This window comes from Pipistrellus kuhlii, unplaced genomic scaffold (genome assembly GCF_014108245.1).
Source record: "Pipistrellus kuhlii isolate mPipKuh1 unplaced genomic scaffold, mPipKuh1.p scaffold_m20_p_14, whole genome shotgun sequence".
NCBI classification, from domain to species: domain Eukaryota; kingdom Metazoa; phylum Chordata; class Mammalia; order Chiroptera; family Vespertilionidae; genus Pipistrellus; species Pipistrellus kuhlii.
The window spans coordinates 39,833,453-39,849,236 of record NW_023425449.1 but is presented as its reverse complement, the minus strand read 5'-3'; the positions used below and the strand labels follow the sequence as shown (position 1 = coordinate 39,849,236).

The 15,784-nt window shown below is 41.7% G+C and overlaps 1 protein-coding gene across 4 annotated transcripts in view; it reads left to right on the top strand.

Annotated features, from left to right (window-relative positions):
• The window catches only part of WASHC5 (WASH complex subunit 5), a 59,742-nt gene that overhangs the window by 1,974 nt on the left and 41,984 nt on the right, over positions 1–15,784 (top strand). For 3 of the 4 annotated variants that reach the window (XR_006741594.1, XM_045581521.1, XM_036437258.2), the window contains exons 2-10: positions 1,309–1,614; positions 2,332–2,477; positions 3,128–3,212; positions 3,814–3,914; positions 5,960–6,152; positions 7,595–7,747; positions 9,310–9,423; positions 11,710–11,881; positions 15,018–15,145. Coding sequence is in view for 3 of the 4 variants with exons in the window: in XM_045581521.1 (XP_045437477.1) it covers positions 1,429–1,614; positions 2,332–2,477; positions 3,128–3,212; positions 3,814–3,914; positions 5,960–6,152; positions 7,595–7,747; positions 9,310–9,423; positions 11,710–11,881; positions 15,018–15,145 (1,278 nt within the window). In the remaining variant the exon portion in view is untranslated. Of the gene's footprint in view, positions 1–1,308; positions 1,615–2,331; positions 2,478–3,127; positions 3,213–3,813; positions 3,915–5,959; positions 6,153–7,594; positions 7,748–9,309; positions 9,424–11,709; positions 11,882–15,017; positions 15,146–15,784 lie in introns of those variants that run through there. The other variant, XM_045581522.1, reaches the window with a different exon arrangement.

The window sequence follows — 15,784 nt, the reverse complement described above, 5'->3', positions numbered from 1 at the left end:
CCCCTGCCTGGCTGGGCTTGACAGGGGACCTCAAGCCATGCCTCTCAGCCAGTGGGATTTGATGGGGGACCTCAAGGTGTACCTCCAGTGCTGGGTCAGGGGAACTCAGTCCAAGCCCCCACCTAGCAGGGTTTGGCGGGGTACCTGAGTCTGCATCCCCCCACCTGGCGGGGCTTGATGGGGCACCTCAGGCCATGCACCCTACCTAGCGGGGTTTGACAGGATCTCAAGCCATGCCCCTCACCTGGTCTGGGCTGAAGGACCTCAGGCCATGCCCACCTGTCCTGGCACCGGGCCAGGGGACCTGAAGCTAAGCCCCTTGCCTGGCAGGGCTTGACAAGGGTAGGACTGGCTGAGTCTGGATCTAGCCCAGTGGGGGTGAGCTGGCCAGGTCTAGGTCTCATGCAATTTTGAGGTGCATGTGGATGGGCGGGGACCTGACTCTGGGTCTTATGGTGTGCCCCAGACTCTGACAGGAGGAAGGTTTTCATATACATTTTACTAATTTTTTTTCATTTCTGACACTTCTGTTATAGAGAAAGGAGGGCAAATAGCAATATTAAATTATTTCCTCTAATTAATCCCCCTTTTAATGTGCACAAATTTCATGCACCCGGTCACAGTAAAGTATAAGATGCTGTGTTGCCAAAATCAGAGTTTAGTAAAATAAACTTTTGACTCCTCTGTCCATTAAATTAGTACATCGTTGTTGCAATTTTATCCTAAATTTTGTTAAGCAGAAACTTATTTTCATCGGTTTTAGCTACAATGTTTTCAGTTATAACTAATCAAACTTTCCTACTACTTGGTATGAAATGCTTGTCTTTACAGTCACTGCGCAGCCTTTCTCAGGCATGTATTACCCTTGATAACTAGGACTTCCTGCACATAACATGTGAGAAAAGCATTTCTAAAGGTGTTCCTTCAACTAATTCTAGTGGATTTTTATGACATACCTTTTCCCGAAGGTAAAACAAGTGACTTTCCTGGGAGGAAAATGTAATAATCAGTGCCCAGTTGAGGGCACATTGAACCACACATGCTCAGTCGTTCCTTCTCCCAAGCTCAGTGGTAGCCGCATTGGGTCTTTCCTCAGGGGGAGAAATGAATCAAGGGTTGAAAAAGAGGCCAAGAGTGTTAATTTATCAAAGCCCTTCCACATGGAAAATGTGAAGAAATTCACCCCCCATCAGAACTCATTTTTTTTTGTTTATTTGTTTGTTTGTTTGTTAGGGAATTTGGGAGAAAAATATCTATGTGTTTCACATGCTTCCTTAAATCGAGATTTATTTTGTTCTTTTGATACAGTTTCTTAAATGGAGCAAACATCTGTCAGACCCGGTTTCCACTAATGATTCGCAGAGCCCATTTCTGAAGCGGGTTAACCGTCCCCACCGGCCACACACGGGGTAGCTGCTGGTCCTCAGGATGTTGGACTTCCTAGCTGAGAACAACCTCTGCGGCCAGGCCATCCTCAGGATCGTTTCCTGTGGCAATGCCATCATTGCTGAGCTTTTGCGGCTCTCTGAGTTTATTCCTACCGTATTCAGGCTAAAAGACAGAGCTGATCAACAGAAATATGGAGATATCATATTTGATTTCAGCTACTTTAAGGTAATCTTCCCCCTCAGCATTTTTACCATTGTCTTTTCTACAAAAGCATGCTTTCTGTGGGGCCCATGAGATGCTGAGGAGTTAAGTCATTATGGAGAAAGAGTTAAATAGGAGGGATTTTTATTTTTATGTTTTTGTTAATCCTCACCTGAGGATATTTTTCCATAGGTTTTTAGAGAGTTGAAAGGAGGGGGAGAGAAAGAGAAACATTGAAGTGAGAGAGACACATTGATTGGTTGCCTCCCGCACACGCCCTGCTCAGGGCCATGAATTGAGCCTGCATCTGAGGTATATGCCCTTAACTGGAATCAATCCCAGGACCCTTCAGACCACAGGCTGATGCTCTATACACTGAGCAAAACCAGCTAGGGCAAATGGGAGAGATTTTTAAACCAAATTTAATATCAGCCAACTAACTTGAAAATAATGTAAAGGTATTGTGTGGAGCCTTAATTAATAGAACCACATTTTATAAAAATAACTTTGATGTAACACATTTCATATTTAAGCATGCTAATTGTGATTGCAATTCAAATTCGTTTCTTTCAAAGGGATTTTATATCTAGGCTTCTGTTATCTTTATTACTTTCTGTTGCTCTGCTTTCAACTTTTGACATGCCTTTTAAGCCATAAGAACACATTTTTAAGACTACTTGGAAATCGTTACCCACAAGTATGTTTTTATTGATTTTTCCATAAATGTGTTTTTCTTCCTAGGGTCCAGAATTATGGGAAAGCAAACTGGAAGCTAAGCCAGAGCTACAGGATTTAGATGAAGAATTTCGTGAAAACAACATAGAAATTGTGACCAGATTTTATTTAGCATTTCAGAGTGTGCATAAATACATTGTAGACTTAAACAGGTATTGATTAATTTAGTAATAGCTTATTCTGATAATAAATTGTGGTGGGGGAAAGGGCCATCCTAAAATATGTCAATCTTTCTGAGTTATTCCACAGTGTACTAGATTATACCATGCATAATTGTCTTGTCCTTCCTGTAGCACTAGTCATCTTAAGTATCTTAGAGTTTTATTAAAGTGTTACAATAATGTTGGTCTATACTAACTTATAATGTGTTTCAATCCTATGGTTTATGATCATATTTTAGTATATTATATATGAGAAGTGGAAAAAAGGAACAATTTTCATGGTCATTCTTTCTTATCCCTAACCACACAATATTCTCTTCCTTCCAGCCCTTAAGAATTCATTACTCACTAGCTTTAAAACTAATTAAAAGCTATTTAAACTAGTCCATGTTTGTATGCCTTTACTTCCTAAGATATTTGTAATTCATAAATTGGGACTAGGGAATATTCCTTTTACTTGGAGTAGCCGTAACCATCAACCTGTGGCTTCCATCGCCATGAGTTTCAGCTCAAAAATTATTTGAAGATCAGAATGCCTGGTATCTTGCTTCACCTTTAGAAATCTTCACTTTTCTTCATCAAAGATATTGTTTAAGTTTTCATTATCATTGAATAACATGCTCTGGGGTTTCATCTTCTAGATACCTGGAAGATCTCAATGAAGGTGTTTACATTCAGCAAACCATAGAAACTGTGCTGCTCAATGAAGATGGGAAACAACTTTTAGTAAGTGCTAGTGACCATTTAAATAGGAGTTCAAGAGTGGCAAGCTTAGCATCACCTTTTTCCTGTAAGTCACAAGTACATACAGAGTACCCTTCTTTAAAGTGAAGCAAAATTCTCTGATAATTATCTTCTGACTAACAGATCTTTGTCCGAATGTAGAACACTGTAACTTGGAACAGAATTACAAGTGACTAAAGATTGTGTAGCGTTTCTGAGCTTCCTCGGTGTAACAGTCCTCTCTTCTTTATCTTTGGCATCCCAGACATCTAGCCTGGCACCTAGTATATAGTGCTCACTTAAGAAATGTCTGTTAAGAAAGTGGATGGCTTAAAGGTGTTCATAATATTCATAACCCAAGCAAAATATCAAAACCAGGCCAGCTGAAAGATTAGCACTCTGAGTTGAAATTTATTTTACATAAAGTTTTCAAAGCTCATTCTGTACAGAAGGTGAGACAGCCCTTCGGGGGGAACCTGCATTTTCCTTGTAATATGAAGCTTTTAGGAGGAATGGGAGAAAAGTGACCTTTTTAACCATCATCAGCATGCCTCCATGAGAATGTCCTCCTGTGAATTTGGCCATTGTCTCTTTCTCTTCCTAGTGTGAAGCGCTGTATCTGTACGGAGTCATGCTGCTGGTCATTGACCAAAAGATTGAAGGGGAAGTCAGAGAGAGAATGCTGGTTTCTTACTATCGATACAGGTATCCCTGGGCTGGGGCTGCATGGGCCAAAAACATGCTATTGGTACAATGCAGTGTAGGTTTCTATACTGCTTTTTATTGCAAACAGCAGCAGTGTGATCTAGAATGCAAAAAAGAGAAGATTCTTAATTTCTTCTGAAGATACAATAGAAATTACAGCAGTTACTATATATTTCATATCATCGTAACAGATTAGATGTCATATAGTCTCCAGATAATAGACATGTTATAGATCATTAGAGATATACAGATTGTCATGTCCGTGACGGTACCTCAGTTTTTGGATGTGTTGTGTGTGTTTTTAAGGGAATCTGAATTTTCTTTATCTTAAAGATAAATTTGCAAATGTGGAAGTCTAATGAATATTCTTCTTTGGTTTGTTTTTATTTTTAAGTCTCAAATATTACTCCTTGTCATATGTAAGGAAATGGATGAATTTTCTGTTCTCAGTTTCAGGTTGATGGCTTTGCAAAGTTATCACTCAGGGATCAGGTTGAAAGGGAATTCTCACCCATATATAAGCAAGGAGACAAACACAAAACAAGCAACAGCACCTGTCATGATCATGTGTTAGGTATGTCCACAAAGAGCTGTGACTTCAAGAAGGAGTATCACTTCAACCAACTCTAATTCTACTACCTAGCACACAGGTTTCAGCTTGTTGACTTAATGAGTCAAAATCTGGATACAGGGTTAATGTCAGAAATAGTCAAAATTCAGGGAAGAAACAGTCAATAAGCAGGAGTCAGTTAGGAATTTGAGCTAAAGATGTGTGGACTAGAATTAACATTTTCAAACTTACGAATTAGGACAACCTAAATAGGGCAAGGAGGGAAGTCCTCCACAGCAGGATTGTTTGGGGACACCTGGACTGCTGCCTGCTCAGCAATAAATTATGCTTAGCTACTCAGCTGGCCTGCTTCCTTCCAGCTTTATCAGTGGGAGGAGACTCCACCCACATGCATAATTCATTCTCATATTCGTGACCAAGAGCTGTCTTAACATCCGTGGTTTTAAAAATGAACTTCGAATGGACTTGCCTATATTTCTGAAAGTCCCTTGAAAAACAAAAAAGGTAAATGACATAAAGAAGAGAAAAATTTGCTTCTCAAGCCCAGCTTTGACAATCTGGCTTTGTCTCTTTTGGTACAACAGCTAATTCATTAGAATGTGGGGATCCATTATTGAAGTGACACGAAAAAAATGCAACTCGGAGTTGTGACAAAGGAGGTTCCTACATTCAGTAGGAGGCCATTGTCAAGTCTAAGATTCTTTGAGAGAATCCTACTCCAAACCACCCCGAAAATCACAGATGTTTTGATTAAATCTATGTAGAAAGTGCCCCTTAACAAGAAAAACCAATTAATGTATATCTCACTTTAAGTTGTCTTGATTGTTTAAAATTTTTTTTTAATTTATGAAACATTGGTGCAGGTTCACATTCTTTATGTGCAATTCTGAAATCCAAAGAGCTATGGAAAATACACATACACACACACACACACACACACACACACACACACACACACAGAGGCACACATAGAGATAACTTCTTTGGCAGCAAAACTTGATCCAACCTGAAACCATATGGAGTCAAAACCTGACCAGAGCTAATATGAGGCTATAGATAGTCTTGATTTATCTCTCTTGTGTGATATTCCTAACATTTCCTATATAAATATTAATGTGTGGTGATCGTGGAATGCAAGCTGCCACCCCACTGGAATGTTATATTGTATATGGTCTGTGTACGTGCTTTGTTACATTTGGAAAATGCTATATTCTGAAACAAATTCAGACCCTGGAAAAGGGACAGTGGACCTTGACCTAGAACTATACTTACATCCGAGAACCCATCTTATATGTTTGCTGTATCTTAATAGGCTTTTTGAAAATATGATTTTGAATCTTAAGGATATAAATTGACCCACGGTGATATCTAAAACTAGATAAAATCAAGAAATTCTTCTGCTTCATTGGACTTCTCAGTTTCTGATGTGTGTGGTTTGTTTGGCCCTTTACTTCCCATTGTTCATGTGACTTAGTGCCGCTCGATCTTCTGCTGATTCAAACATGGATGATATTTGTAAGCTGCTCCGAAGTACAGGTTATTCCAGCCAACCAGGAGCCAAAAGACCACCCAACTATCCTGAGAGCTATTTCCAGAGAGTGCCTATCAATGCATCCTTCATCAGTATGGTCATTGGTCGACTAAGATCTGACGATATTTACAACCAGGTGGGAATTGAGTCCGTTAAGATCTTAGTCATTTAAAAGCCTCATTTCACTTTCCTCCTCAGTTCCTCCTGCCCTTCCTGCTTCCTCAAAAGAGTAAAAGCAGCTAAAAATTATTTAAGACCTTTGAGCTATGCTGTGGGATGGGAGAGGAAAGAGGGATATTGATTTAGACAGAATTAGGGGTTTCTGGGAAGAGATTGGATTTGAGCTCTATTTGGAAAGTAGTTACTGAGTGGATGTTATGCGCCTGTGCACGTGCTGGAGGGAGGCGTGGCCCCTGTGTACAGTGATTTCGTAGCTGAGGAAAAAAGACAGACAACTAAAGAAATTACAGGAAAGCACACGTGTCAGAGAACAGGTGGCAAAGGGGATGTGAGAGCAGTCCAGGCAGAGGAGGCAGAATGAGCAGGACTGGAAACCCTGCCTGCCCTGGCCAGTGTAGCCAAGTGGTTAGAGCAACAGCCAGTGCACCACTGTTGTCCGTCTGCCCTGCCCTTCCCTGTCCCTGACTAATAGAAGTGGGGCAGTCACTTGACCCAAGATGGGTCAGATTCCATCTCCAGGTAATTTGGAATTGGGCCTGAAAAACAGTTTGGGGGCATGGATTTACTCCCAACATGCAAAACTTGGACTCTGAAGCAGCCTCATTCTGCCACGTTATGGAAAACCTGGAGAGAGAGAAACATTGGGCAAACACATCAAAAGGAGAAACAGTAAGGGCTTTGTGTTCACAGCTCTAGGCCCTTCCAGAGAGCTGCCAGGTTCCATGAGGCATCACTCTGCTGTCCTTGTAACCATCCCTCCCTCCCGTCCTTGCGGTGACGTGTACTGTGAGCAGCCAGGATTCCTCGAGCGGGAGGGGATGGGCTGGGACACACCAGCATTGGGAAGCTGGCAGGAGAACCCCCCACAAAGCAGATTAGCAGAGTGGTGCCTGGGAAACCAGTGGAGAGAATGTCATTCCTGAGAGAACCTACGTGAGAGTGCTAGAAGAGGCAGTGAACTGGGTGATTGTGAGCTCATGAGTGACCTTGGGAAACCCCGTTGAGAGGACGGTGGAAGACAGATTTCAATGAGTTGATGAGCAAACAGGAAGTGAGAAAATAGCAATAGAGAGTGTGGATTCTGTCAGTTCTAAGAGTTTAATGGGAAAGACACAAAATGGACAACTGGTGGGAGACCTGGGGTCACAACTCTCTCTTTGTAAGGAAAAGGCTTAGAATTGCAGCCAGGTTGCGGGCTGGAAGGAAGAGCATCAGATCGTGTGGTCGGGATAAGAAGGAAGGCCCTGGCTGGCAGTGCCAGGAGAATTGCTTCCAGAGTCCAGATGCTCTAAAGATTTTTAGAGACCGGTCTTCCCTATAATGCAGTCATATATGTGGCGCATGTAAGTTCGGTTGTTACCAGCGGCTGCCTCTTCTGAGTCTCGTCTCTGTTTGCAGGTCTCAGCGTACCCGTTGCCGGAGCACCGCAGCACGGCCCTGGCAACTCAGGCCGCCATGCTGTACGTCATCCTCTACTTTGACCCTTCCATTCTCCATACCCATCAAGCAAAAATGCGAGAGATAGTGGATAAATACTTTCCAGATAATTGGGTAAGTATTGCTATTAGTTTTTTTTGCTCTATAAGAAGCTTGTTAAAGGACTGGTTTTTCCATTCTCTTGGCCTATTACCCAGAGGTCATAATGTTGTAAATAGTGAGACATAAAAATCACTTAAGTAAAATTACTTTAAGTGTGTTGAGAATTTTATAAATCATAACATGAAGGAATAGATCAGCCAGTAAAATTTCCTGAACCTATTCCTTTTTTTCTCAAATGGGCTCTCTCAAGGTAAAACCATGTATTTTAACGTGTCTTGCTTTTTAGCTACAGAGATTGCAGCTAAGTTACAGAAGCCTTTATTCTTATTTTATGAACTTAAGCTAGCAGAATTGTTCTAATTTGTCATTTTATGAATAGAATTTCACTTTTATAATGGGTTTTCTCTATACGCTCACACTGATGGGGCTGTGAAGATTTAGCTTACTGCAGGGATTTGCTTATTACTTTTTAATGTTACAATAGTAATTCTTAAGAGGATAACACTGGCTTAACATACTTAATCTATGTGAAATGTTTTCTTTGCTCATGAGGCTTTCACAAGGAACAATAAGTTGGATCATGTTCTCAGGCAGCGGAATTCTTGCTGTCTGTTGAGTCTCAAACTAACTGTGATGAGGCCCCGAATGTGGACTTTACTGGTGGGCAGAACAGACTGCAATTAGGAGACGGTGCCCTTGCCCACCAATGGCGTTCTCACACGCTAGGGTTGAGCTACCAAGAAGAACACGCTGATAGTCTGGCTCCCTTTGCCTGAGCTTCATAAAGAAGTGTTGGCCGTAATGCTATCCTCAGAAACACTCTTAGTACAAAGGAAAGTCAGATCCACCTGGCGCACTGAAAATAAAGGAATAAAAAAAGATATGCCAGGCAAATGCCAACCAATAAAAAGCCAGTGAGAAAATATTAATATGACATCAAGAGAATTTTAAAGAAAAACACTAATAGGGATAAAGAGGCATTGTATGTAATAGTTTCAAAAATAAATGTAAAACAATGCCATTCTCACAGTTTTTTGGAGGGAAAACTTTAATTTGATTATTTTAATACAAAAAGTATGCTAACATGTAATGGGTTTATTTTAAATGAAAGTTCTCAGTTTGAATGTGTAATATGATAAATATCAATAGATATAATCCACGTTTTTCAAAAACATTCTTTGGGGTGTCCTCAGTGACTTTTAAGAGTATAAATAAAGACTGAGATGAAAATGTTTGAGAACACTGTCTAGTCAGTCTCTGCGTCTCTTTCCCCTTTCATTTTCCTTCACCAAGGAATCTAACAGACAGCACTTTGAAAGGAAGATCTCCTTTTACTTATTGTTCACGAACAGCAACATTCTCACTTTTGTTCCAGAGTGCTCCTAAGTAAGAACACTCCCCTGTGTGTCTGGAACATCTTACTTTCTCATTGACTTCCATTGAAATGGAATATAAAATGGGAGTGGGCAGTGTCTCCTCTTAACCTTAACCGTGTCTTTTCCCAGCCCCTTGCCTTGATGTGTGTGGGATGGGTGGGTATTTAACAAATGCTGAGTGAATGTCTCCTCTTTCAGGTAATTAGCATTTACATGGGGATCACAGTTAATCTAGCAGATGCTTGGGAACCTTACAAAGCTGCAAAAACTGCTTTAAACAATACCCTGGACCTTGCAAATGTCAGAGAACAAGTAAGTTCTGGTCAGTCAGGGAGGATTCTCAAACAACTTCCAGGCTGCATTAATAGGGCAGGAAATGAGCCACATAGATTTCACAAGGAATTTGGAAGACATCTACAAAAACATGAATGCAATGATTAATGAAAGCTGATTTTTGCAGAATAAGATCGATTAATTGTAGATTTTTTAACTTGTATCTTACACATAAATGGGAGACTTGGGTCCTAAGGAGGATTCAGCAACCTAAGATGAACCAGCGTGATATGTGGTTCCCACTGACTTTGTTTATTCTTGCGTAAAGATTGCGGCCTTATGTTCTGGTTACTTTTACTAGTAACCAGAATTTTAATATTGTCGTCAACAAGATGGGTGTTGAAGACAGTAACTGAATGTATACATAAGCCCTGTCACTGTACTTTAAATTCATCATTTCTGATGTGCAAGATAAACAACAAGACTAAAGGCATTCTTCTCCTTAAAGGTTAAATGGCTATATTGTGTCTCTTTAATAAAGAGTACAAAGTATCCCTGGCTGGTAAGGCTCAATTCTTTGGAGAGTTGTTCCCTAAACCAAAAGGTTGCAGGTTCAATCCCTGGTCAGAGTACTTATGGGAGGCAACAAAGGAATAAAAATAAAATCATTTATTGGGGAACATACTTGGTATTTCTGAACATCTTTCTCAGCCTACCTGTGTGGGAATAATATTGATTTCCAGTGTGGGAGTAATATTGATTCAAAGACCTCGCCTGTTTTATTCTGATGCACTGCAATCCATAAATAATGCACATAATAATTTCAATTCTGGAATGTCTCCTAGAAATATATTAGAGAAAGTGGTGCTTTCATACTTACCAGCATCAGAGCATTAATTTTTCATTACTGAAATCTCTTCCAAAATTGCATTTTCTCTTTTGTAACATTGTAAGAAATTCTTCAGAGTCTCCTGATGAAACATCTAGTGATAGTTTTAAACTAATCTGACTAGGTTAATGATGTTTAACATTAAGTCTTGCTGACGGCAAATCAAATTTACCAAAAGTCTGCAAATTCAGTTTGGATGCACTGGGGTGTGTTTGTGTGTGTGTGTGTGTGTGTGTGTGTGTTTTAATATATATTTTATTGATTTTTTACAGAGAGGAAGGGAGAGAGAGAGAGAGCTAGAAACGTCGATAAGAGAGGAACATCGACTAGCTGCCTCTTGCACACCCCTTACCGGGGATGTGCCCGCAACCAAGGTACATGCCCCTGACCGGAATCGAACCTGGGACCTTCCAGCCTGCAGACCAACGCTCTACCACTAAGCCAAACCGGTTTTGGCTGGGGTGTGTTTTTTTGTTAAGCTTTCATCTGTCTGTAGAAGTCTCATCATCTGAGTATTTGTACTCTGCTCTGACTTCTTTATTGATAGTAATGGGAAGAACAGATAATTTAGCTTCTATCCTTATGTTTCTTTTCCACACAAGAATAGGAGGGAACCACCACCTGGTCCAGTTTACATTTGGAGAAACCAATAACGCAGAGATTAAACCCAAAGTCACACCAATATTTAATCCCAGCCTGGACTAGATTTTAGTCTCTTAATCCTAAATCCAGTACTCTTTTTAAAAATATATATCTTTATTGATCTTAGAGAAGAAGGGAGAGGGAGAGAGAATGATAAGAGATAATCATTGATCAGCTGTCTCCTACATGTCCCACACTGGTGATCGAGGCTGCAACCCCGGTATATGCCCTGACCAGGAATCGAACCAAGATCTCCTAGTTCATAGGCCGACACTCAACCAATGAGCCACACTGGCCAGGCAGTCTAATATTCTTTTTATTTATTTTTTTATTCATTTTTTATTAAGGTATTATATGTGTACATATCTTACCATTGCCCCCCCACCACTCCACTAATACTCTTTTTAAAAATGTCTAGGCCGAAACCGGTTTGGCTCAGTGGATAGAGTGTCGGCCTGCGGACTGAAAGGTCCCGGGTTCGATTCCGGTTAAGGGCATGTACCTTGGTTGCGGGCACATCCCCAGTGTGGGGGGTGCAAAAGGCAGCTAGTCGATGTTTCTCTCTCATCGACGTTTCTAACTCTCTATCCCTCTCAATTCTTCTCTGTGTAAAATCAGTAAAATATATTTTAAATAAATAAATAAATAATAAAAATGTCTAGTAAACCCCCTTAGAGCCTTATCCACTACAGTCCATATGTTAGGCATCTCATATAGAAATGTCATTATCCATCCAGGGATTCATTTCAGTGTGATTCTCTTTTTAAATGTAACTCACGTTTTTATTTGCGAAGGCAAGCAGATATGCTACTGTTAGTGAAAGAGTGCACGGTCAAGTGCATCAGTTTCTGAAAGAAGGTTACTTAAGGGAGGAGATGGTCCTGGACAACATTCCAAGGCTCCTGAACTGCCTGCGAGACTGCAACGTGGCCATCCGATGGCTCATGCTCCACACGGCAGACTCAGGTAAGGCACAAGAAGGCGTTCAGAGCTAAGATCTGCTTCATGATGCAAAATGGTTTAGCTCTTGAGTTAGAATCAAGTTGCTTTCTGAGTTAGTCATTCTGTGCCTAACTCAAGTCAGTGCCCACCTGAACAACCCCTTCGTCGGGTACTGCTAGGTGTTTGGAATCTGAAGAAATTTATCTCCCTTGTTCCAGGATCTTGTCACTGATCAAACTGGGAAGATCAGATGTAAACATATGAAAAATATATCTATAAATCTGTGGTGGGCAGAGTAATGTCTCCCTACTCCCTCCCAAAGATGTTCTGGCCTAATCCTTGGAACCTGTAGGTGTCTAATATTATGTGGCAAAGGGCGGTGTAGGAGGGCTAAGGTTACAGATGGAATTATGCTTCTAATCAGTTGATCTTAAAGTGAGAAGGTTATCCCAGTAGGTCCAGTGCAGTCACAGAGGTCCTTAGTCAGGAAAAGGGAAGCGGAGAGTCAGGACTAGAAAGATGGCATCATGAAAAAGAGGTTTTCCCTAGAGCCTTCAGAAGGAGCACAGCCCACTGACATCTTATTTTTCGGCCAGTGAGACCCATTTCGGATTTCTCACCTCTGGAACTATCCCATATAATAAAAAGCCTAATATACAAATCGACCAAACTATAGAACCACCAGTCGCTTTGATGCGCACTGACCACCAGGGGCAGACCCTCAACACAGGAGCTGCCCCCAGCCCACAGGGCCCAGGCCAGCCAAGGCGGGTGCCAGCAGGGGGCCCCCAAACACCCCTTTGGTCACCCCACAGATCAGCCCTGATCACCGGCCAGGCCTAGGGACCCTACCAGTGCACGAATTTTGTGCACTGGGCTTCTAGTAAAGGAATAAACTTGTGTCTTTTTAAGCCACTAAGCTTGTGGTAATTTGTTATAGCAGCACTAGGAAAGTAACGCAAGGGCTGGCCCAGTGACTAAGAGCCAGACGGGTGGTGGGATTTGAGTCCAGAACAAAAGAGAAACATTGCTTGGGATGGAGAAGTGGAGGTGGTCAGGGAAGGCTACACTCAGGAGTCAGGAGCTGACTGGCCTTTGATAAGTTTCAAAGTGAAAAAGAAAAGAGCCGGGACCGGTTTGGCTCAATGGATAGAGCGTCAGCATGGGGACTGAAGGGTCCTGGGTTCGATTCCGGTCAAGGGCATGTACCTTGGTTGCGGGCACATCCCCAGTAGAGGGTGTGCAAGAGGCGGCTGATCGATGACTCTCATCGATCTTTCTCTCCATCTCTCTCCCTTCCTCTCTGTACAAAATCAATAAAATATATTTTTTTTAAAAAGGGGGGGAAAGAAAAGAAAAATTCTAGACTGGAGAAATGATAGAATAAAAAGTATGGTTTGGGAAGAATAGAAAAGCATGGGGCCACTGAGTTGAGAAACTGTCTAGACAAGAGCACTCAACCTTTGGGTCTTGGTCAAAGTCCTCTCTGAAACCCTATTGGCCATCAAGGTCAGAGCATCACAGTTTGTGTGAAGCCCTGGTTCAATGGTAGAATGTCCCTCTAGCTGCCATCTGTTTCCACTTCCTGTGAGTGGTCAGTAGTTGGACTTCCTCATCCTTCATGTCTTTGAAAATATGTGACATTTCTCCTCAGCCTCTGTCTTCCCACTAGAAGTCTCCAGCTTCTTTTTAAAAAATATATACTTTATTGATTTTTTTACAGAGAGGAATAGAGAGATAGAAACATCGGTGAAAGAGAAACCGAGCTGCCTCCTGTACACTCCCTCCTGGGTATGTGCCCGCAACCAAGATACATGCCCTTGACCAGAATCGAACCTGGGACCCTTGAATTGGCAGGCCGACACTCTATCCACTGAGCCAAATCAGTTAGGGCAAGTCTACAGCTTCTTAAGCCTTTCTCACTAGAGCTACTTTCCAGCTGTTTTTACTTTTTCCATCATTTTGCTTCTTGGCCCAGATCTCTCTTCGGTTTATAGCTTTCTCACAGCGTGAATATGATAGCTAAAGTTTTTAATCATGTAATAAATCTGTTTGGTTTTTTGGTTTTTCTTTGATTAATTCTCACCGAGGATATTTTTTCCATTGAATTTTAGAGAGAGTGGAGGGAGGGGAAGAGATAGAAAGAGAAACATTGATGTGAGAGAGACACATCTATTGGTTGCCTCCTGCACAGGCATGGCTGGGGCAGGAATAGAGCCTGCAGTCAAGATACGTGCCCTTGACCAGAATTGGACCCGAAACCCTTCAGTCTTTGGGCCAATGCTCTAACTACTGAGCAAACGGCTAGGGCAGATCTGTTTTTTAATTAGTTGAGTTTGTCTTACATAAACTCTAGTTCTAATTTGAGGATTTTACTACATCAACTCAGCTTATAATCTCCTTTACCAAAGCTTTACCTTCTCAAGCCTATAAGCAACTCAGTCCTCACTTGATCCTCTCCAGCTGTGGTTTTCTAGTGACTCAGACTCATCTCCCTGTTCCTGACATTGTGCCTACACTCTGGGAGCCAGTCGTTCCCTGGGCTTGCATCCTGCCCGGGACCACCGCAGCCGGCCAGGGCCCTCTGCTTTTATCTTCAGCCACATCTGTTTTCCATTTCTGTGCCTGGAAACTGTCTGACCTGATTGCATAAGGTCATAATTTACCAGAAACAGATGATCCGCCTATCTGGTTGTGAGTCATATGTGGGAAGAGTAACTGCTTATTTCGCTTTTGTGGTGTTTCAATCATATGTGCAGAAGGGAAGCGTGGTCTTCATCTGCCTCCAATTAACCGGCTGGAAGCATTCGCCAGGCTCAGGACTGCCTGCAGCTGCTGGAGAAACATTGTCGGAGGCTCTGCCTGTCCCTATTGGACACTCGATAATAAATCAACCCCCACGTGCTTACAAAATCTGGAAATATATTCTGTAGCTTGTTCTTTTCATTCACCAATATATCATGGATGACATTCCACTAACAGTTTAGTTATACTTTCTCCCATAGCATGCATGTACTTAAAATTAATTTTATCATGTTGTTGATACACGTTTTGCTGATTACCTTTTAAAGACTTCAAATGAAGGGCAGTATTTAAGAATTCATATTCCATAGATAGTCTCTACACATTTAATAAATGGAAACTCTTTTTTCTATTCTAGCCTGTGACCCAAACAACAAACGCCTTCGCCAGATCAAGGACCAGATCCTAACAGACTCGAGGTACAATCCCAAGATCCTCTTCCAGTTTCTGTTGGATACTGCACAATTTGAGTTCATACTCAAAGAGGTAAAAAATATTGAATGGATAATCACCAAAATCTTAGTTTTTTTTATGGTTAGTTTTTATTTGGAAAGATTGGGATTTAGCAGCAGTATCTGTGACTCAAGCTACAGAATCTCGCTGTCTGAGATAATTCTCATGGAAAAGGACAGAATTAATCACTGAACAAGCATTTGGTGCCAGCTGTCATTGGAGCCACTGTGAAGGGGGAAAGTGCACAGGATTGTGGAGGTTACAGTCTAGTGAGGGGTATGGACGTGACCCAGAGACTCCCCCAATGGAGATGCGAATACACACTGAGATGCATGTTCTGAAGGAAAGGAACACATCCTCTGGGAACCTCATGTAAAGGCTCCTGTCGTCGCCCTGACGACTTCCCTGAGAAGAGGAGCTTCTGACGGGGCCTGAAGAAGGGACCTGTCAGACTTAGCTAAGACAGTGATAGCGAACCTGGAGAACATTCCAAAGAGACGACAGACTGTCCCAGGCCCCTGGGCAAGGAACAGCCTAGCCAGCTCAAAACCGAAAAGATCAGTTGACTGGAGGGGAGAGAATGCAAGTCAAAGGAGGTACAGAATGAGTCTTCATGTAAAAGCCATGATAGGCTGTTGCAAAGGGCCAAGTGGGTAGATGATTTGCATTTGA